The sequence below is a fragment of the Leptosomus discolor genome, chromosome Z (assembly GCF_034619465.1).
Source record: "Leptosomus discolor isolate bLepDis1 chromosome Z, bLepDis1.hap2, whole genome shotgun sequence".
NCBI classification, from domain to species: Eukaryota; Metazoa; Chordata; class Aves; order Leptosomiformes; family Leptosomidae; genus Leptosomus; species Leptosomus discolor.
Genome location: NC_141419.1, coordinates 36301326 through 36323195, shown reverse-complemented (window position 1 = coordinate 36323195; position 21870 = coordinate 36301326). Strand labels below are relative to the sequence as shown.

The 21870-nt window shown below is 41.7% G+C and overlaps 1 protein-coding gene across 2 annotated transcripts in view; it reads right to left on the bottom strand.

Moving 5' to 3' along the window:
* APBA1 (amyloid beta precursor protein binding family A member 1) overlaps positions 1-10664 on the bottom strand; it is a 36501-nt gene extending 25837 nt beyond the window's left edge. For both annotated transcript variants that reach the window (XM_086479357.1, XM_086479358.1), the window contains exon 1: positions 9513-10664. In XM_086479357.1, the coding sequence (XP_086335483.1) occupies positions 9513-10664 (1152 nt within the window). The remainder of the gene's footprint in view (positions 1-9512) is intronic.
* Positions 10665-21870: the final 11206 nt, after the last annotated feature.

Sequence of the window (21870 nt, the reverse complement as noted above, 5' to 3'; positions counted from 1 at the left end):
TTAAGAAATTCTGCAGCATTTAGAGTGTATTAACAGTTACTCCAATACCACTACAGATACCTTTACTCAGCTATTTCCCTCTACAACGTATCAGAACTAAGCAACCATCAAAATAACCACATGGCTTTCCATGTGCTCTGTTTGAATGTGTACTCAAATTTGTCGGGGGAAAAAAACCCCAAACGAAAAATACCACATCCAAATATCAAACATCCTACATGTACCAAAGTTTGCTACATGACATGACATGAGAGCTGTCCCCAAAAACATTTGTAGAAAAAAGCTCCGTCTCTGATGAATACGCTCAGTTCTCTTCTGCATCAAAATGCATTTTAGAGGTACCACATACAATACACAAGGAAAGAATGAAGTCACAGCAATAAGAAGAAATATTTTGATACATCATAGTGAACAGACAACTTGCACAGCTGCTCAAAACACTACAACTGAAGTCTAAAATAAATGCTTAGTGACTGCTTCGCTGCCTGTTAACAAAGTTTTAGAAGCCTAACAAAAATGCTGTCAGAACAAGCAGCAGGTTCACATGAAGCATGCTGTTATTACCTAGACAGGTCCATCAATGGAATTACAAAGTATTTCCTTAAGTTCGGCAATAAAAAAATGTGTTAGTTACCCCATTTCTCCTCTTGAATATCTACTCACATTTTTCTTACGATACTCAACCTGGTACATCCAAAAATTCTCCATCTCAATTTTGATGTTGTTTGACTTCAAGTAACATGCAATCCACTCCTGAAAAACTTTCCTTCCTATTGTGTAGGTGGATTTAGTAGCAGAACTTGTAACAGGAGAGGATTGTGTTGCATCTAACCTACCAAGGTCAATCCAGCTGCCTACTGAATAGCTCATGAAGACAAACATAACTGACACTGAAATACCTTCAAATACAACCATCTGCTCTTGCTTTACAAAAGCAGTGTTGTTTTACCTGCTTTTAGCAGCAGCTTATCTGAAAAGAGTATAACCTAGTGGGTCACATCATCGCATATAAGGCTGGGGCAGAGGGGATGAAATCAACAAATACTTTAGCAATGCAAGATTCACTTAAATAAAAGGCCATTACTTATATGACACTACTGTTCACCTACAGGCTTCTTGGCAGAGGAATGGCAAATACAGTCTTCTTGGACATTAGTTCAGAGGAGAAAAATGAATAAATCAAAGCTTTTAAATGTATTTGATTTTAGTGGTAAAGTTTTCTGAGAGGTATCCATACACATTACGCAAAGGTCAAAGCACTAATGAAATATTCAGGTCCAACATGCAAGTATAGTCAGATGCATAATTTCACAAGCACTGCCCAGTACAGCACAAATACGGCAGTAAATCTCTTAGGTTTTAACACAACTCTGTTGTGGCAGTATAACTACTGTGACTCAAACAGTTCAAATTCTGTTCACTAAAATGTAAACTTAGAGCACCAATACATGTTCATAGCTTTTAGACAGCACAAAATACCCATAACCAACGGAGTTGAAAGCTAAATTTCCTTACAATATAACTAATCGTCACTACTGGTTGTGTTTGTTTAAATTTGCTTTAACTATGTGTTAAAATGGAGGGTCTGAAAAAATAAAACCAAGTCAGAACTATTATATACATACATGTGTACTGTGGCACAATCTATGCAATCTAATTTGTAACTATGACATAAGGATGAAACTTAAGTTTGTATTGTAGCTGTGGTGCAATTGTAATTGTGGTGTAACTGGCTCTGTACATAGTGCACTTACCCATCAGTTTACTGAGTGGTCCAGGACCTGCCCCCTGCCAGTTCGTGCACAGATGATACGAGTTGGTTTGAGACAAGGTAACTGACTGAACTGATCACTTCAGAACAACTCATTTGACTAATTGCTATAGGACCTCTCCATATAGGAATTTCAGGCAGCCTCAGAGATTCCCCCAGCAGGCTCCTCCTGTGCATGACAAGCGAGAGGCACAATTAATCGCTGCAGGGTGCTAATTGCCATCCTGGGTAGGGACTCTGGCTGACCTCACAGCTTCCCCATGCAGTTTCTGCTGCAAAAAATGACCAAACAGTACACGGACAAGATACTTGCCGATACTCAACAGAAACTATGGCTGCAGATGCAGTCATGTACAACAGTCTTATGTACACAGTAAACATAGGAGGTGTTTTGCATGTAGCTTAAGGTAAATTATAGCAGCGGACCACATGTGCTACAGTGGTCATGTAGGATCACAGACCAGTTGTATGTAAGACCTGAGAACAAATGCAGTCTGGGGAGTCTTAGTTTGGTGAATCTCCCCTCATCCAGCTACAATGCCCTGCAAGGACGGAGCCTCCTGCCACTTGCCACCATCTGGACAATGACTGACAATCCCACTTGAGAGATCCGATTGTCCACACGTTACACTATGCAAAAGCTCTGAATAAATCAGCTTTTTAAAAACAAACACACTGTTCATGAGAATCTGCACACCACCACTGAGTTTCAATTCTTCAGCAAAATTCACTGAAGTTACAAAAATAGAGATTTTGACCCAGGCAATAACTGCATACCCCTGTCCAAGCCTTTGAAGAAAGACCTCCACCTGTTACTGTTATATTACCAATCTCAAATACAAAATAAAAATATACATAAGAATACACAGAGGTTTAGATCTGACACAGAAAAGTCTGACTGAGCAAACAACCAATGTAAATGAGCCTATTAGGGCAAGATGGCCCTTTATTTTGCCCATTTCAAACAGTCTCTTGGCCACATCAGTCAGTGTCAGTACCCATGAAGTACTACAGTCACATTCGGTGAGCTTGTAACTTCTCTTTGTATAAAACCTTAAGACTGTACGGACTCTGACTGCCCATCAGACCACACATGCTATGCAAGTAGGGTCTGTCCAGCAGCACACATGCTGGATGGAAGGCTGCCAGCACAGCAGGGCTCCTGGAAGCTGGTTCAGCACTGGCTGTTTCTCTCAAATATAGACTTCCTTAGCTGTACTTTCACTTGAGCTTGTAGTTCAAATGTAGCTTCATGTGTCAGTCTGAAAAAAACAGTGTGGAACCCTCCTGTGTTTTCAAAGGACTTCAACTGTAACAAGTGCTGTTCTAGTTTTCAACAGCACAGAAAAAAATCACTTGAAACTGCTTTTATCTTTCAGTAATTAAAAAAACATAATAAAACAAACAAACAAAATCCAAGGGGTTATGTATCCAGTGCTCACTCTAATTTAAAAGCCCATAACTCATTTGGAGAGCATTTATCTTCAAGCAGTCTAATGGAGAAATTTAAGCTTTTTTCTGTGTGATTGATGAAATCAGCATAAAGCTTCTGCCCTGGATATTAAAACGCTTTTTGTTTGTTGGTTGGTTTGTTGGGGTTTTTTTAATTATTTTTTGTTTGGGGCTTTTGGGATGAGTTTTTTTCTGTATAATTTTAAGACTGTAGTCTTGCACAGAGGACAGAAAGATGACCTGTCTTATGTGCGGTCAACCACAAGTTTTAAAAGGTCTGTTCAGAAAAAGAAAACAATATCCTATCAATATAAACTCATCTTTATTTAATTTCTTTTCTTTCTCTCCCCCCGCCTTAGTTCATCTTTTACTGAAACCTGCTTAATTATTTAAAACAGACTTCTCTATTGCCTTGTTAATAATACACTAGTCCTGCTGTGGAAAAAGTGAAGCAAATTCATCTCCATGAAAACACTTCTGGAGTTATCAGAATTGAGAAAAGCATGCAACTGAGAAGTCAAATGTTGAAATAAAGTACAGATAACCAAACAGAACAGAGGCAAAACAATAAAGCTCAGTCCTGTTCTACCTGAAAGGCTTGTCTTCATCTCTGAATTTCTACTTCACAAATCCAAACCAGGCATGTATATGTTTTTACTTTATATTAGTGTTTATGCTACCACTGCACCACCTCAATGGTCTGCAGAGGAACAGAGGCTGTGAACAATGATGACACAGCTTTTCAAAACTGAAGTCCTGGCACACAGCAACAAACCATGCCCTGCAGGTCAACAAAACTTGGCTTTCAGATCTATAACCCCACTATAACCCCATGGATAACAGAACTGACTTCAGAAAAAGGTCACGGTATTTAGTTCTGAAATGCAGAATTTCTCCCTCCAAACCACTGTTTTCTCCTGACTGTGGCGGAAGTGAAGCAGGCAGCCTGCTTCTCTCCTCTGGACATGACAGGACAGAAATGCTCTTTAAATCTCAGCCAAATAGGATCTACTTGAGCTTTTGTGCCTTTCAGTGCTTTTCGCAGCAGGTCTCTACTTCCACAACTAAGCAAGCCACTGTTCTCAAAGCTCTATGACATTTTAAAGACACTTTTTTAGACCTTCTGTACACTTTATTCACCAGAATATTTACTTGTATTCCGAGACTTCTACTACACAAAACTATTTGCTTTTCCACTTGAACATGTATTCACCCTTAAGTCCAGATCCATGCACTGCAGATGTCTTCTCTTTAGACCTTTAAACACCACTATTTCTGTGCTTGGCTAGGCACATTCACAGCAGGTTTCTGGTGGAGAATCTGACAAAGAATGACAGGTAAGAGCTACCTAAATGGGATGTGGACCTTCCCTTCCAGCCAGATAACTCTGCGCATCTAGAACACCTTTTCCTAAAGGGTATACCCCTCTAGCACTCGCAGACACATGCGTACCATAAGCTCCACGCTGGTCTCCAGCTATGAACGTTATTCAGTATGACGTGAATAGATTCTCTCCTGTTTCACACTCAGAAAACACAACCTAACTGCAATTCCACAGTCCTTTCCACCATGGGTCAGTTTCCTCACATCACATTTCTTGCAGTTGTGCAGCTCTAACTGCTATTGTACTTGAAAAAGATATCCTCACAAGGCCATATGCTTTGGTTTTAAAAGTCTTCTGATAAACAAATTTTGGAAATATATGTCAATTATTCGTATCTCATGTGTGGCAAACTTGAAAAAAATCTTACTGCATTTATTCAAAGGACACTGAGAGAACTTTTCAGCTCTTCTCAAATACATAAGCACACCACCTTCCCCACAAACTAGACAACCAGACCGACTCTTATTCAAGTGAAAGTGTGCATCACTAAACCAGAGTGCACAAGGCGCACACAACAGCAAACACTCTCCATTGTTAAATATTAAGCAGATACTTCAGTACACTATGCACTTATTCACAAAAGTCTCCTACCTGCCCTCCTGCATCACAGCACTACTAGAGTTTATTATAGTAGAACTGTCCACAGGCTGTGAGGAATTTCCTTTTTTCATATATCTACCAAAGATTTCTTTTGAGAAGAAATACATAGGAATGACCAAACCCCCTGGTAGATTAAACTGTGAATAAACCTGGAAACAGGGCATCTTAAAAAGAAACTGATACAGTGATCTGTAGCGTTCTTACTGTCACAGCCATTGCATTCTTTCCTAACAGAATCACAGAATGGTAGAGGTTGGAAGGGACCTCTGGAGATCATCTAGTTCAACCCTCCTGCTAAAGCAGGTTCACCTACAGCAGGTCACACAAGATTGCGTCCAGGCGGGTTTTGAATATCTCCACAACCACCGTCAAAAGAAAGAACTTTTTCTTCATGTTCAGGCGGAACTTCCTGTGCTCCAGTTTGTGCCCATTGCCCCTTGTCCTGTCCCTGGGCACCACCGAAAAGAGTCTGTCCCCATCCTCTTGACACCCGCCCCCCCAGGTCCCCTCTCAGTCTTCTCCTCTCCCCAGGTCTCTCAGCCCTTCCTCATAAAAGAGATGCTCCAGTCCACTAATCATCTTTGTAGCCCTGCTTTGGACTCTCTCCAGTAGTTCCCTGTCCCTCTTGAACTGGGGAGCCCAGAACTGGACACAGCATTCCAGATGTGGCCTCACCAGGGCAAGGTAGAGGGGGGAGGAGAACCTCCCTCGACCTGCTGGCCACACTCTTATTAATGCACCCTAGGACACCATTGGCCTTCTTGGCCACAAGGGCACATGGCTGGCTCATGGTCAGCTTGCTGTTTACCAGCACTCCCAGGTCCTTCTCTGCGGAGCTGCTCTCCAGCAGGTCAGCCCCCAGCCTGTACTGGTGCATGGGGTTATTCCTCCCCAGGTGCAGGACCCTGCACTTGCCCTTATTGAACCTCATTAGGTTCCTCTCTGCCCAGCTCTCCAGCCTGTCCAGGTCTCACTGAATGGCAGCACAGCCCTCTGGTGTGTCAGCCACTCCTCCCAGTTTCATGTCATCAGCAAACTTGCTGACAGTGCACTCTGTCCCTTCAACCAGGTCATTTATGTATATATTGAACAAGACTGGACCCAGTACTGACCCCTGGGGAACACCGCTAGTTACAGGCCTCCAGCTGGACTCTGCTCCACTGACCACAACTCTCTGAGCTCCGTCCTTCAGCCAGTTCTCGATCCACCTCACTGTCCACTCGTCTGTCCCACACTTCCTAAGCTTCATTATGAGGATGTGATGGGAGGTAGTGTCAAAAGCCTTACTGAAGTCAAGGCAGACAACATCCACTGCAGTTCCAACTATACGCAGCTGCAGGCTAGCTGAACACTTCTGAGTTGTTAGATTCTCAAAATAGTCTCTGGACACTTCCAACTGGTATTCTACCAAACATTCTGCTGTGAATGTATCATCTAAATACTGAGCACTGAGCAGTAACAGTCAAAAGAGGTTGCCATATTTAATGAGTCTCAACTGCAAATAATTTTTCTGACTCCTGGCTTCATTGCTCTCTCATTGAGAGCTCCTAGCTATAGGGATCTAAAGCAGTCTCACCAGTTTCAATATTGTATGATTAACAACAAAAAGTGATTACAAATATTTTCAAGCAAGTTCTATCTCTAAAAGCAAAATGGTTTTGTTAAAAAACAATATGGGACAATTTTCAAAGTAGACCTGCAAAATAACTAAAGGTAATAAAAGCACCCAATTTGCATCACTTATCTGCAGCTCCTTGATACTTCTGGGGGAGGGAAAGGATGCCTGTCTGAAGGTAAACCAGTCTTTATGCAACTGCCTCTGATTTCAAGGCCAATGTTACAAAGCAGACTGAATAACATCTCTGGTGTATACTGGTTATGCTGAAAACCTGCTGTCTGAGGTTCTGTTTCTTTCTCAATGGAGACAGAAGAAAAATCTACATTTAGATGAACAGGCTTCAACTATATTTTTATTACAATTGATCACTCATGGCTGGTCAGTCAACACAACCTAATTTTGCCCAATTTACCGCTAAGCAGTCCTAGGAATGCTTTGTTAAAGAAAAGAGATTGTTCAGCAGGTTCTAAGTTGGCATCTGAACTAAAAGGATCCAGTAGAGCAAACACTAGCTTATCTTCAGTGAAAAACAAAATTCCTACCCAGTCCAAAGTCTCTTCTTCTACTACACGTATCTCCCCCAATCTGCTACAGATCTTCTGAACTATTTGCTTAATTTACTTCCTCCTTCCAAGGACACAGACTGTCTGCATCTACAACCATAATTTACCTTTGCACTGAGCTATACTAACAGTTACTATACATCACTGTTTTGATTACAGCCAGCACTGAAAAAAGTCAGGTTCTTATCTGACAGGCTATGAAAAGTATCGAATCAGAAATTAACTTCTGGTGCAAAACGGAAACCTCCATGTACTTCAATACCTAATGTAACTACAGACCAAAGGAAATAACCTGTTTTGTTTACTACAGGAACATACCAGGCTGAGTCCTACCAGCACACAGAAAAGTTAAATTCTGCAAGGTGCAGCAAAATTTTGGAAAGCAGATGGAGCACCTTCAGGAAGGACTCGGTGCTATCAGGATCTCCAGCCTAATGTCACTGAGACCATTATGGTACTGGGTTTCACAATCAAACAATCAGTAAGCAACAGGAAGTTCTTTGACCCTCCCAGAGAAAGACAGCACTTAACAGCTAATATGGTGAACAAAATGTAAAGCAAAAGAGTAATGCAATCTATTTGAAAAAGGGGAGAGAAATAATCACAGCTTTTGGAAATTTTCTAAGAGGATAAGTTAAAAATAATTGTTCTCCCATACAGAATAATCTAGGAAGATTGCTTTAGCCCTCCACGTGACTGCTAATCAACTCTGTAACAGCAAGTAATTCTTTGCAATTTTTTTAAACTTTTTTTTTTAAGTACTTAAAAATTTTTTTTAAACTAAAGTTTTTGCAAACTTTAAAAAAAAAGTTTCGATGAAATTATGAAGAAACAAAAAACAACCCAGACAAACTCAGCACTGTGTGCTTCCAACAGTTTTCAAAGAAAAATAAAACCTGGAAACTTCATGTCTCAATCAGCTTGTATGTTTTTTCAGCAACTCAAACACCACGCTCTGAAAATCTCTTCCCATTTGTAGAATATTACCCTTCACCACTTTGAAAGCAGATAAAAAAATCAGAAGTCTGTCACAGATCTACACAGCACGTGATCTTTTTTCACCATCCGAATTCCCTTTGCAGAGGCTGAGGTGTTTTGGATAGTTACAATGCATTCCTAGAACATTACCATAATTTAGTTTAAAATACCAAACAACACACAAAAAGTTCTATTTTTCTATTTTCGGAGTTCTTCCAAAACAAAACAAAAAAAAGTCACAAAAACATTACACAGCAATAAAGAGGATGCAGCAGATGTTCGCAGTGCAGTTATCCTGCATAGATATGATAGCCTATTTTTGGTCAGTAAATTTAGCCTACCAGCCCTTTTCGTATCACGCATAAATTTAATGCAGTTAACAGTTGTTTCCGAGTTTATTTTATTAGAAATGCAGAAAACTCATAGAACTTCAGGTAAAGATTATCATACAGGCAGCTGGAACCACAAACTGGGAACTGATTCTGAGCGAAGTTAAGCCTCATGCCAAAAATACAGAACTTCAGAAATGCTGATGCTGTAAATCTGAATGACGGCCTTCAATACTTAGGTTGCTGGAGAGTGAATACACTTTACAGTGATAATGTAACATACTGAGGTTCATAACACATTTCTAGAGCCTACAAGCGGACAAAAAACCTGCAGCTTTTCTGGAATAGAAATCTGATCTATGATACCATCGCAAAGAATATTAACAGATTTCTGATAGAACTGTTAAGTTTGTAATGTGTCAGAAAATGAAACATAGAATTAACAGAAACACACAACAATAGACAGTAGAAGACAAAGCGTTCAGTAGCTATTCTAAAATATCCCATGGCAGCAAAAACTGTGACAGCATTTGTTTCAGAAAAAACAACTAAAGAGCTTCACATGACAAATTCTTATACAGTATCACTGAGGTCATCAGCAGTGCTTCATAAAGGAAAACTTAGCCCACTGAAAACGCATATGCTTACCTCTTACATGCTCTCTAGAGTACAAATTTTAAATAGACAAAGCACTACACACTTTACTGGGATAAGTCACAGAACAAGAACACAATGTGCCCTCCTTCACTGCCATGTACGTCACAATTAAAGGAACGAAACATACATAACCTGAGAGCTGAAAGCTTTGTATACTCACATCTCCATCTAGTGGCCTCTGGTCGTCAGAGTCCCTCGTTGGACTGATGTCTTGCCTCATCACCCAGATAGGCTCCTTAGGTTCATCAGGAGTGTAAGGAGAACGGATGGTCCTTGTCTTCACTTCCTCAATAGCCTCTTTAATATCCTTGATGGCCAGCGAAATTGCATCTCTCTTTTCCTTGCTGTACCTCTGTACAGATTCTCCTGAGCTGGGTGCAACTCGAGAACCAGCTGGGAGCTGGCCATTAGTTTCGTGCCCACCATCGACAAGAGCATGACCATGGTCCAAACTCTGCTCCGCCTCTGGCATGTCTTCAGCTGCCTTGTCTAAGCTCTGGGAGCTCATGCTCTGCTTCACCTCTGCTACAATCTGATCAATGTCCTCCTCTTGTTCGTAACTATCCATTCTTGGGTAGGGCGCAAACTCTGCCTCTTTCTCAGGGCTGTCAGACTCTCCATCAGACCGTTCATCATAATGGTGAAGGCGGGCACCAAGTGCCTCCTTGCGGTAATTGTCAGCTTCCTCCCTTTCCCGCTCATACTGTTGGATCCCCTCCCTAACATCGAGGTCTGGTGTATCACCTATCTCCTCATACACATGCTCCTGCAGGCCATAGTCGGCGTAAGGCTCAGCATACTGTTCATCCTCTCCTCGGTGGAAGAGACGATGTGTGTAGACATAACCCGAGTAGGCTGCATTCATGGCTTCCTCATGTTCAATGGAATGGAAATGCAAGTGATTGGGCAATGTTCGATTATGAACGGCCTCACCATGCTCAGCCTCGGCATTCTCTGTGTACTCCTCAGACTCAGGTCTGTACTGCACCGCATATGCGCTCTCATCCTCATTTTCCTGAACTCTCTCCGTGTCGTAACTGTCCTCCACTGTGGCTATCACATCCCCTTCTGCAGTATCCGTGTGATTGTGGAAACCACTCTCAGTGCTGGCTGATCGAGCTAACATTCCTTCCTCCTCCTGCCCAGACAGGACCCCTTGGCTGCTGTTTGTATGCGCTGGGTAGCGAGTTGCATACCATTCCTCCTCTTCCACCTCTGAGCGCTCTAGGTCAGCCTCCACTGACTCGTTCACTGCTCCATTTGCTGGCTCTTCACTTACCTCCCCCTCAGGTGGTCCAACCAAATGGTTCATGGCAAGTTCTGGTGGGTAGGTCACTTATTCTATTGACATTTTGTCTAACACAGCTGGAAAGAAATAAAAAATACCTCTGATGTTACTCTTAAAAAAAAGTGGAGTCAATAAACAGAAGCAACAAAAGGCACCCTTCCTTCCCCAGAAGACAAATGTTTGACTTCACCAGCTCTGAAGTCAGATGACAGCCAGCACAACAGTATGACCTCCCATGCAAATGACCTCCAAGAGCAGCAACCAGCAATGGTCCCCTTGGGGACTGCACTTCTCATTTCTATGGACAGATTCTTTGTGGAAGAATCATTTCCAAGGAGCTCCTTAGAGATGCTTCTATGGACTGCTGTGGCATTTTGATGATGCTGGCGGGCACGTGCTAGAAACGTTAACTTTTGCCAGGGGCTTAACCATGGTACAGATATGGCAAAAATATTCCACCTTTGCTCCACCACTCTCCCTACAGCTCACTAACTTGGTGCAAAGGAAGGACGCTGTAATGTAAAATGACGGATTTAGTCCCATCACACGAGTTTGCAATTGCTCAGATACATGACAGCTATGCATACTACACTTCTTCAGTATGGTATCTTCAGCAGAGATAGTCACCCTATGCACTTTTAAAAAAATCATTACAAATAAAAATGCACTCTCAGGGTATCTGAAGCACCTGTTCCTTCTCCCTAGAGAAGCACATGACAGCTAGATACAACACAGTTACTTCTGTGGAATGTATCTATAACAATTTAAGATGGTTTCTGCACCAAATATTTTTCCTAAAACATGGAGAAGACATTACTAGTATTCAAAACCATGACCACACTGAGACTAGTGAGGCATCTCAGCCTTGCTGACTTTGAGTAAAAATCTCAAAAGATTATGTAATTACTAGAGAGGTCTGCCAATAATAATAAATATGCAGGCCACAGAAACAGGACAACTCCATAAGAATACAGACTAGCTTCTACAAGTTTCATAAACAAGCCTATCGAGCTCAGAAGGTTTCATTTTTATGTAACAGCTTCAGCTATTTTGAACCTTGTCCTGTACTTTTAAAATGCAGTGTCATAAAAAGGACATTTTAGGTCCTTTTAGGTCCCTAAGTCAAACCACATATCCACAAGTAAAATACCACTCTAGCCTGTGACTGAAGTACTAAAAGAAAAGGTACCTGTTGGAAGACTTAAGGTGAAATATCTATAAAGGCATGTGTCAATTACCAATTAAAAAAAAATAATATGAATGTAAAATAGAACTTGAACGAAATCTACTGAACTGAGGCAAGGAGGCTCAGCTGACACTTTGCTGACTAAATGAGCTCTGTGCAAAAGAGTGGTGGGAATACTTTCCTGTGACAAGAAAGCAATAGTAATTCCAGTTGCCCTCTATTAGAAAAATTGACAGGCAGGCAAGGCTACATGGGAGTTACTCATGCTATACTTATAGGAAATCTAGTGGGTGCAGCTTCCAGCTCAGCGAACACTCCTTGTCTTTGTCACAACTAATGTTTTAGCCTTAAAAAAGAAAAAGAAACAAAATCCATCCTGGCCTTTCTTCCAGGCAGATCTTTTAATTTTCAGAAACAGCTCATACACAGGTAACATCTTTTCCAGGTAAGACTTCCAAGAATTCAGGAAAGAATGGGCAGAATACAGGTGTGTCTGCAGATGTGTGCCAGAACTAACAAACCACTCTCCTCCCTGCAGCATATGACATTATTTAAGTAAACAAGAGCAACAATATTGGAGAGCTTTCCACTTTAAGCCCACAAAAGAAGGGTGAAGATGCCAAGGCATAATAGCCCTTTGAAAAGTCCATCCCAAGCAGGATCTCCTGCTTCCATTGAAATCAGTTATAAAATTTCCATAGCTTTGCACATAGACAGAATTAGCTAAAATAGAGGACTGTCTAAAAATTCAACCTTAAATCTGCTCCATTAAAAGTAACCCCTGACTTGGACCTATGTGTCATTGGTCACCCACAGAAAAAGGGCAGTACTCATGGAAAGAAATGAAGTTACACATGAACACAGGATGACGACCAACTTTCTGAAATCTTTATCATATGTATCCTGCCACTTTACCTGAATTATGTTAAGTTAGAAAAGAGAAGGCAACATTCAACTGCATAAAGACTACTTATAACTCAAGTAAGGTATCAAATGCCACAGTATTTACGACAACAGACGTCCTGGTAATATCTGAAAATACATGATCCTCTTTTAGAAGCCAGAAGCCTTAATATAGGTTCGCAACATAATGTATACTACGGACAGACAGCATCATTGACAAGTCTAGCTGTGAGAAACAAATTACACAGATTACAAACGACACAAAATATTGCTAAAAACCACTCGAGGGCCCCAACATTTTCCTTTTGCAAACTGAAAGTTTCCAAAGTTTCACTTGTGAAATTACCGTCATTTGAAGAATGATCTCAGGTAAATTTCAAATATTGATATTCTGAAATTTTCAAGGTTGTGTTTTTTGAGGGGATGAAGAGGAAACTTCAAGGATTTACTTAAAGCTTTTTACTGAAAAAGGTCCTCTTCTGTTTGCCCTTCCTTCAATAATTTCAATTTAGTTTCACTTTTTAATTTTGCAAACAATAAAGTATTATTATCAAATATATATTTTGAAAACTTAAAAAAAAAAAGAGACATTTTAATTGTTAGAAAAGATAATTTTACTTATAAAATTGTAGATTTGAATAAATGCCCTCAGGTCACCTAAGTCCAAATAACCTTCAATGAAAAGTCAGCTTTGAAGTCAAGTACATTTATTTGACTGTACAACAATCAGTCTTTAGGACAGTATTTTAAAGAACCACCTATTATGGCTGCAAGTTAGAAGCACTCAATCCCTTTTCATACATGGTGGCTGGAAGATTACTAAAAACCACATTTTTTTATTCTTCGTAGCATTTCCCTCAAGCAAATACAAGGTCTACCTGATTTTTCTCACCAGGCCTTCAAAAAGCACTTTATTTCCAGCACACAAACAAAAATCAATAACCTACATAAAATGCCACAGAGAGAAGAGAATATAAGCAGGAGAGATCATCTGACCTTGGAAATAAAGACATAGCACCCATCTGAAAGATACTATATTCACATTAATTACCCAGACCAGCAGCTGTGCCCCAGTAATCAAATACATATGGGAAAGTGCTCTGTAAGCACTCTCAGCTTTGCACTCAGGATTTGATGGATGAAATCTGTCTCCAAAATAGAGAAATCAGAGGTTGATTTCCACTGCAACTATCTCTTTGCTGAAGTCTAAACTACACTCCTTCCTGTAAAGAAGAAAAGTCAAACATCTTCACATATTTCTCAAACAATATAAAGAAAAACAGGAAGTTTAAGGATTTTCCTCTGCTACTTTATATCAAAAAAAGAAGTACTTAAAGGACCACCAAAGGGCATACTATCATCTCAGAACAAGACCACAACATCCATGCCCAGTGCTACTCAGGAAGAGACATGCAATAAGAAAAGGTGAAAATGTGAGTGTTCAGATTCCAATTTGGTTTGTCATTTGCTTCCCAAGTCAAGATGCGCACCTGTTTGCTTTCTTGTGCATGCAAGCAGAAATGAGGCTTTTTAAAATTCGAATTTTTAAAATCCAAATACGCCTTTCAGAGTTTACTTTACAAGAGCACTGTGCATTGTACTTCCATAGTCTAATCCTGACTTTTTGGAGAAGGAAGGGCTTATCTTGTAGAGGAAAAAGGGTTCTAGGGCAACATTTAGCAGGGCTGATACATAGAGCTTTAAGCTAGATTCAAAGGCGGATGGGGTTGTAGCTGGGTTTGCACCAGCAGTACAGTGTTCCAGTGTTAATGAGGACCAGAAGGCCTCCCATCCCCCTAGGGTGAAGTCAGTGTGCTCAGCTCCCTCCCCAAAATGCCTGTATACCAATGCACGCAGCATAGGGAATAAACAGGAGGAGTTTGAAATCTGTGTGCGGTCAAGGGATTATGATCTGGTGGCAATTACAGAGACATGGTGGGACAGCTCACATGACTGGAATGTGGTCATGGATGGCTGTGTCCTTTTCAGGAAAGACAGGCCAACAAGGCGAGGAGGTGGAGTTGCTCTTTACGTGAGAGAGCAACTAGAACGTATAAAGTTCTGTCCAGGGGTGGATGAGGAGCAGGTTGAGGGTTTGTGGGTGAGAATCAAGGAGCAAGCTAGCAGGGGAGATACTGTTGTGCGTGTCTATTACAGGCCATCTGATCAGGATGAGGAAGTTGATGAGGCCTTCTACAGGCAGCTGACAGCAGCCTCACAATCACAGGCTCTGGTACCCATGGGGGATTTTAACTACCCAGATACTTGCTGGAAGGCCTACACAGCTAGCCATTCACAGTCCACGAGGTTCCTCCAGGGCATCGATGATAATTTCTTGATGCAAATGGTGGATGAGCCAACTAGGAGAGGAGCACTGCTAGATCTTGTACTCACTAACAAGCAGGGTCTGGTTGAAGCTGTGAAGGTTGAGGGCAGCCTTGGTTGCAGTGATCATGAGATGGTGGAGTTCAAAATCTTGTGCGGTAGGAACAGCATACCAAGCAGGATCACAGCCTTGGACTTCAGCAGGGCCAACTTTGGCCTTTTCAAGCAATTGCTAGGGGAAACCCCATGGCATAGGGTACTAGAAGATAAAGGGGCCCAAGATAGTTCGTTTATATTCAAGGACTACTTTTTCCAAGCTCAAGATTGGAGCACCCCAGTGCGCAGGAAATCAAGAAGGGGAGCCAGGGGACCTGCATGGTTAAACAGGGAACTAATGGGCAAACTGATGTGGAAGAAGAGAGTCTATAGATCTTGGAAGGAGGGGATGGCTACTTGGGAGGACTATAAGACTGTTGTCAGAGGATGCAGGGAGGCAACTAGGAAAGCTAAGGCCTCCTTGGAGTTAAGCCTTGCAAGGGAGGTCAAGGGCAACAGAAAGGGCTTCTTCAAATACACTGCAGACAGAACTAACACTAGAGGCAATGTAGGCCCACTGTTGAATGAGGTGGGTGCCCTGGTGACAGAGGATACAATGAAGGCAGAGTTACTGAATGCCTGCTTTGCCTCCATCTATACTGCTGGAGACTGTCCTCAGGAGTCCCAGACCCCTGAGGCCCCAGAGGAAGTCAGGATAAAGGAGGAGTTTGACTTAGTTGATGAGGACTGGGTTAGGGATCAATTAAGCAAGCTGGACATACATAAATCCATGGCCCTGATGGGATGCACCTATGGGTGCTGAGGAAGCTGGTGGAAGTCATTGCTAGACCACTCTCCATCGTCTTTGGTAAGTCGTGGGGAACAGGAGAGGTGCCTGAGGACTGGAGGAAAGCACTGGAGGAAAGTCTTCAAAAAGGGCAAGAAGGAAGACCCATGTAACTGCAGACCAGTCAGCCTCATCTCCATTCCTGGAAAAATGATGGAACAACTTATCCTTGGCGCTGTCTCTAGGGATATCAAGGATAAGAAGGTCATTAGGAGCAGTCAACATAGTTTCACCAAGGGGAAGTCATGTTTGACCAACCTGATAGTCTTTTATGAAGACATAACCAGGTGGACAGATGATGGTAGTGCAGTGGATGTGGTTTATCTTGATCTCAGTAAAGCATTTGACACCATCTCCCACAGCATCCTCGCAGCTAAACTGAGGAAAAGTAGTCTAGATCATCAGGTAGTGAGGTGGGTTGTGAATTGGTTGAAGGAAAGAAGTCAGAGAGTTGTGGTCAATGAGACAGAGTCTAGTTGGAGGCCTGTATCTAGTGGAGTCCCTCAGGGGTCGGTCCTGGGACCAGTACTATTCAATACATTCATCAGTGACCTGGATGAGGGAACAGAGTGCACTGTCAGCAAGTTTGCTGATGACACAGAACTGGGAGGAGTGGCTGACACACCAGAAGGCTGTGCTGCCATTCAGAGAGACCTGGACAGGCTGGAGAGATGGGTGGGGAGAAATGTAATGAAATACAACAAGGGCAAGGGTAGAGTCTTGCATCTGGGAAAGAACAACCCCATGGATCAGTATAAGCTGGGGACTGATCTGTTAGAGAATAGCGTAGGGAAAAGGCACCTGGAGGTCCTGGTGGGCAGCAGGCTGACCATGAGCCAGCAACGTGCCCTCGTGGCCAAGAAGGCCAATGGACTCCTGGGGTGTATTAGAAGGGGTGTGGTCAGTAGGTCGAGAGAGGTTCTCCTCCCCCTCTGTTCTGCTCTGGTGAGACCGCATCTGGAATAGTGTGTCCAGTTCTGGGCCCCTCAGTTCAAGAAGGACAGGGAACTGCTTGAAAGAGTTCAGCGCAGAGCCACAGAGATGATGAAGGGGTGGAGCATCTCCCTTCTGATGAAAGGCTGAGGGAGCTGGGTCTCTTGAGCTTGGAGAAGTGCAGACTGATGGGTGACCTCGCTAATGTTTATAAATACGTAAAGGGTGAGTGTCAGGAGGATGGAGCTGGGCTCTTCTCAGTGATGGCCAATGACAGGACAAGGGGCAACGGGTGCAAGGTAGAGCATAGGAGGTTCCACATTAACATAAGGAAAAACTTTGTCACAGTGAGTGTGACAGAGCCCTGGAACAGGCTGCCCAGGGAGGTTGTGAGTCTTCTTCTCTGGAGACATTCAAAACCCACCTGGACGCGTTCCTGTGTGACCTACTCTAGGTGGTCCTGCTCTGGCAGGGGGGTTGGACTAGATGATCTTTCGAGGTTCCTTCCAACCCCTAACATTCTGTGATTCTGTGATTAGGGAGAATTCCGCACCTCTCCTGTGTTAGACTACTTTCTCCTTTCTGAACTGTAACCTCCATGGGAAACCTGACTGCTTCTGCTGCCATGTGCTAAGTAAGCTCATCCGAAACAGCTTTAAAGAAAAAAAAAGCTGTGAAGTGTATGTTTCTTGCCAGTCAGTGGAAGCAGCACCTGGAAAGTGACAGTAACACCCCAAAACGTGCACACACATACACACATTGGTTCATACTGATGAGGCTGAACAACTATGAACACTCATAATACTGTAACTGTAAAGCAGAAAAGCTGCATGCACAATATTGCTCCGCATACAGAATTTTCTACAAGTGCATGTGGAATCCTTGTGTAACTGTAGTATTTTAAAGAAGCTAAACACATTAAGTTTCAACACTATAACTTGCTTTAATATTTTCTGCAAAGTCTTTTCTCCAATTTTGTTCACAGTAACCTTGGAAGCTTCCATTTCTGAGTCCCAGGTCTGCTTCTGAACTCAACAGGAGCAAAGTTTAAAACACAAACAACTGAGTGTTCAACAGAAAAGCCTTTTGTTTTCTAATAAGGTATGTAAATTTCAAAAGTGGGTAGCTTCTACCTGCATCAGTCTTTTCTGACCACAACCAGCCTAAGAGAGTACATAGATTTGTAAAAAAAAGTAAGGGAATACTGTTAAAATAAAAGAGAGTTTTTATTACCATCAGACCATGCTTAGAGCATCAGCTTGGCCATGGTACCTAAAAGAAGTCCTGTGCCTAACAAGAGAACTACAACTAGCCAAAGATCAAACACTGTGGCACAAGACTCAGTGGCTTACCATTCAGGTTCCCCCACAACTGAAAGTGCACAAGAAGTCAAATTTGGGGCACAACAGAGGAAAAAAAAAAAAAGTGAAACCAGGAATTTATGACCGAAGAACCACTGAGCTACTAGAACAGTACTGTCACAGGATTCAAATCTGCAAGAGAAAAATAAACAAAACCTACAAATTCTTAGGAAGACATAATTACACCTATTGTTTAGATATGAATAGTTATAAACTTCCCCATAGATAACACAATCAAACATTACTAAGACCAGACATCCATACGGAACAGTAACGAATGCAGTACACAAGCCACATTGGAATGGAAGTGAACTGGACTAAGCCGCAGTGTGCATCTGAGTAACTCAAAGGAGAATCATATCTCAGATTTCAGTTTCCCACTGTTCCTAAATCTACTTTAGCTCTCATCAGGGTATAAAATTCTGTGGCGGAAAGGGTAAACATGTGTCACCAGCAGACTTCCTAAACCACAACATCTCAGACTAACCCTGTGATTACAGGGAATTAATTTGAATTTCTGCTTCCAATTTAAAAGTTGTTTACATCAGCTTCTAAATACCTCTTTAAGTTGAATTGACATTATAACTAAAGAAAGCTGAGTAAATCACATAACTCTCTTGTGGAGTCTGGAAATGTCATCACTCCTCGGATAACAGATAATAGAGTACTAGGACCATATCACGTTTTCACTCAATAGCATTTTTAACCCTCCATTTTTTAATTCTATGTACCGATTTCTGGTTTTGAACTTTTTGTTTTGGTAAGCCAAGAAGTGTCTTGTCTTTTGGTAAGTTAATAAATCTTCAAAAGCACATTCCCATTTCATCTACTTCAGCATATAAATCTGTGAAACTACAGAAGACCAGTTTTAAAAAAATGACAATTTATCTGATAAATGTCTGTACAACTTTTCTTAAGATCTGAAAAGAACTTTATTACAAATTTAACAGCTTACTGAAAACAGAAATTATTTACTGCCTATGCAAATCACCTCTACCTGTTTTTAACATGAGTCTAAAACACATAAGAAACAGCATTTTGCAAGACTTCAATTAATGAAAATTTTTTTTAGAAAAGTAATAATAAGCTTTAGGTATCCTGATTATTTGAATGAACATCTGAAAAAAACCCACTACCTGTTTCTAGTTCCATTGAACCTGAGTACACTGAGCAGGTGATGATCAGTATGCAGTCAACGATGAAGCCAATATAATAGACACAGGGTTAAAAAAACCCCACAACAGTCTTCTTCTTGCAGGCCTATGCCTGCCCCCATAAAAAGAAAGAGGAGCTGAGAGAAACCTGCACCTAACATAAAATAACACCAAACTTCTGTTAACAGTAAACAGACCTGGAATTACCAGAGTTAATGAGCTCTCAAAAAACATTTAACTTTTCTCTCCTTCCAATTCCCATCTTATTCAAAACTAAAATTTAAACTTAAGCAAGAAACACCATTCAGCAATCTTCAACGCAGACAGGCCAGGTCTCATAATGCTTGAGGGCACTGGAAAGAGTGTGCTCTGATCAGAAAAGGAATAGACCCTTCCCACCACCTTTTATCACTGAAGTCCTGCCTACACAAGAAACAGACGCAACGTACTCCAGAAGTATCTGGAGCTATCCATCTGCTGCCAGAGGAAGGTTAACTGATATTATGGCCCAAAGGGAAGAGATGAACCAAAAGGAGCAAGGAAAAATCTTGACAAGGATCCACAGGCAACCTCTGCAGTAAAGTGCAACAATTAAGACACACTAGACCAAAGATGCTTAAAAAAAAAAAAAAAAAAAAAAAAAATCACAAATCCCAGATTGTAATTGGTTGAGGGAGTAAATCTGACTGCTCTCACCAATCAGAATGATTAAGCATCATAAGTAAAAGTCCTATAACAGCTAAGCTAAGGAAATTTGGGCTTCTCTTTCACTCTGCTGTGATTCTCTGACATATTACTACTGGTTTTATTCATGGGTGTATTATGATTGCATTTTTAATTGGCAGCCAGATAATCTAAAATTTTGACCACTGGAATTGTGACTCTTGTATTTAAATCATGGTTACTAATAAAATCCATTTCCAAAGAAGAAAGAGAAATTGAAATAGTATATAAGCTAGGTCAAGGCACAATTAACATCTCTGTTGTAAGTACAATTACAAAAAATGAATCTTTACTAAATCTGAGCATATGGTTGTTCATAATTTACCATTTTTTCTCCTCTGTGTAAAAGGGCAGAACTGTCTCAGAGAGCACAGAGGAAAATGCTGGCTCTCCAGCGATGAATTCTGAATGCAAATGATGTTGTCTTTACACTAGTGACACTTTTATAGCAATGAAAACTATGTATTTCTATTTAAGCAAAGACATATTAGATCTATGCTACAAAAAAGAGGTGCACTCTAAGCTGGGTTAAAAACTGGCTGGATGGCTGAGCACAGAGAGTTGTGGTGAACAGAGTTAAATCCAGCTGGTGGCCAGTCACAAGCAGTGTCCCCCAGGGCTCAGTACTGGGGCCAGTCTTGTTTGATATCTTTATCGATGATCTGGATGAGAGGATTGAGTGCTCCCTCAGTAAGTTTGCAGATGACACTGAATTGGGTGGGAGTGTTGATCTGGACAGGGGTAGGAAGGCTCTGCAGAGGGATCTGGACAGGCTGGATCGATGGGCTAAGGCCAATGCTATGAGGTTCAACAAGGCCAAGTGCCGGGTCCTGCACTTGGGTCACAACAACCCCACGCAGCGCTACAGGCTTGGGGGTGAGTGGCTGGAAAGCTGCCCAGTGGGAAAGGACCTGGGGGTGCTGGTCAACAGCCGGGTGAACATGAGCCAGCAGTGTGCCCTGATGGCCAAGAAGGCCAACAGCATCCTGGCCTGTATCAGCAATAGCGTGTCCAGCAGGAGCAGGGAGGTGATCGTGCCCCTGTACTGGGCACTGGTGAGGCTGCAGCTTGAATGTCATGTTCAGTTTTGGGCCCCTCACTGCAAGAAAGACACTGAGGTGCTGGACTGACCCAGCAAGCCCAATACCCTTTCCACCTACTTTCAGATGCCATTAATAGTGTAATACAGAACAACTGCAGACAGATCTAAAAGATATGATCCAGTAAGCTGCAGGGCATGGCTGTCTTCAGGGTGAGTAAGAATGCCTCAAGCTTCTCTCACAGAGAGAGTAAGAACTAGTGCGTCCAAAAACCCCTTGGATTTTCCTCGTTCACCTACACATAATCCAACCTTTCTGGTTGTGACAATCTTACTCAGCTGCATTCTTGGTTGGTGTTGCAAAGTCTTGATGCAACATATCTTTGATACAAGTGAGACAGAAGATGTTATCAGCCAAGAATCAAGACTTGAGAACATCCCGCATCTGCTGAAACTTTTGAGTTGCTTAGTCTTCCTGATTTAATAATCTGAAATGATGCTGTGAGAGGAAAATCAAGGTCATCGATTTTGTTACAGAAAGCAAACTTTCAAGTGAGTTAAACTCTAGATTGTTGAATTCTTTAATGCAATCAAGGCACAGGTTGTGTCAGGCATACACAAAATTTGGATGGTGTTGAGACCACTTCAAGAAAAGGAGAAAGGTCTGCTAGAATGTGAGCGAAAACTCTTCAGCAAATATGTAGCTTTCAGGAAAATCCAGTT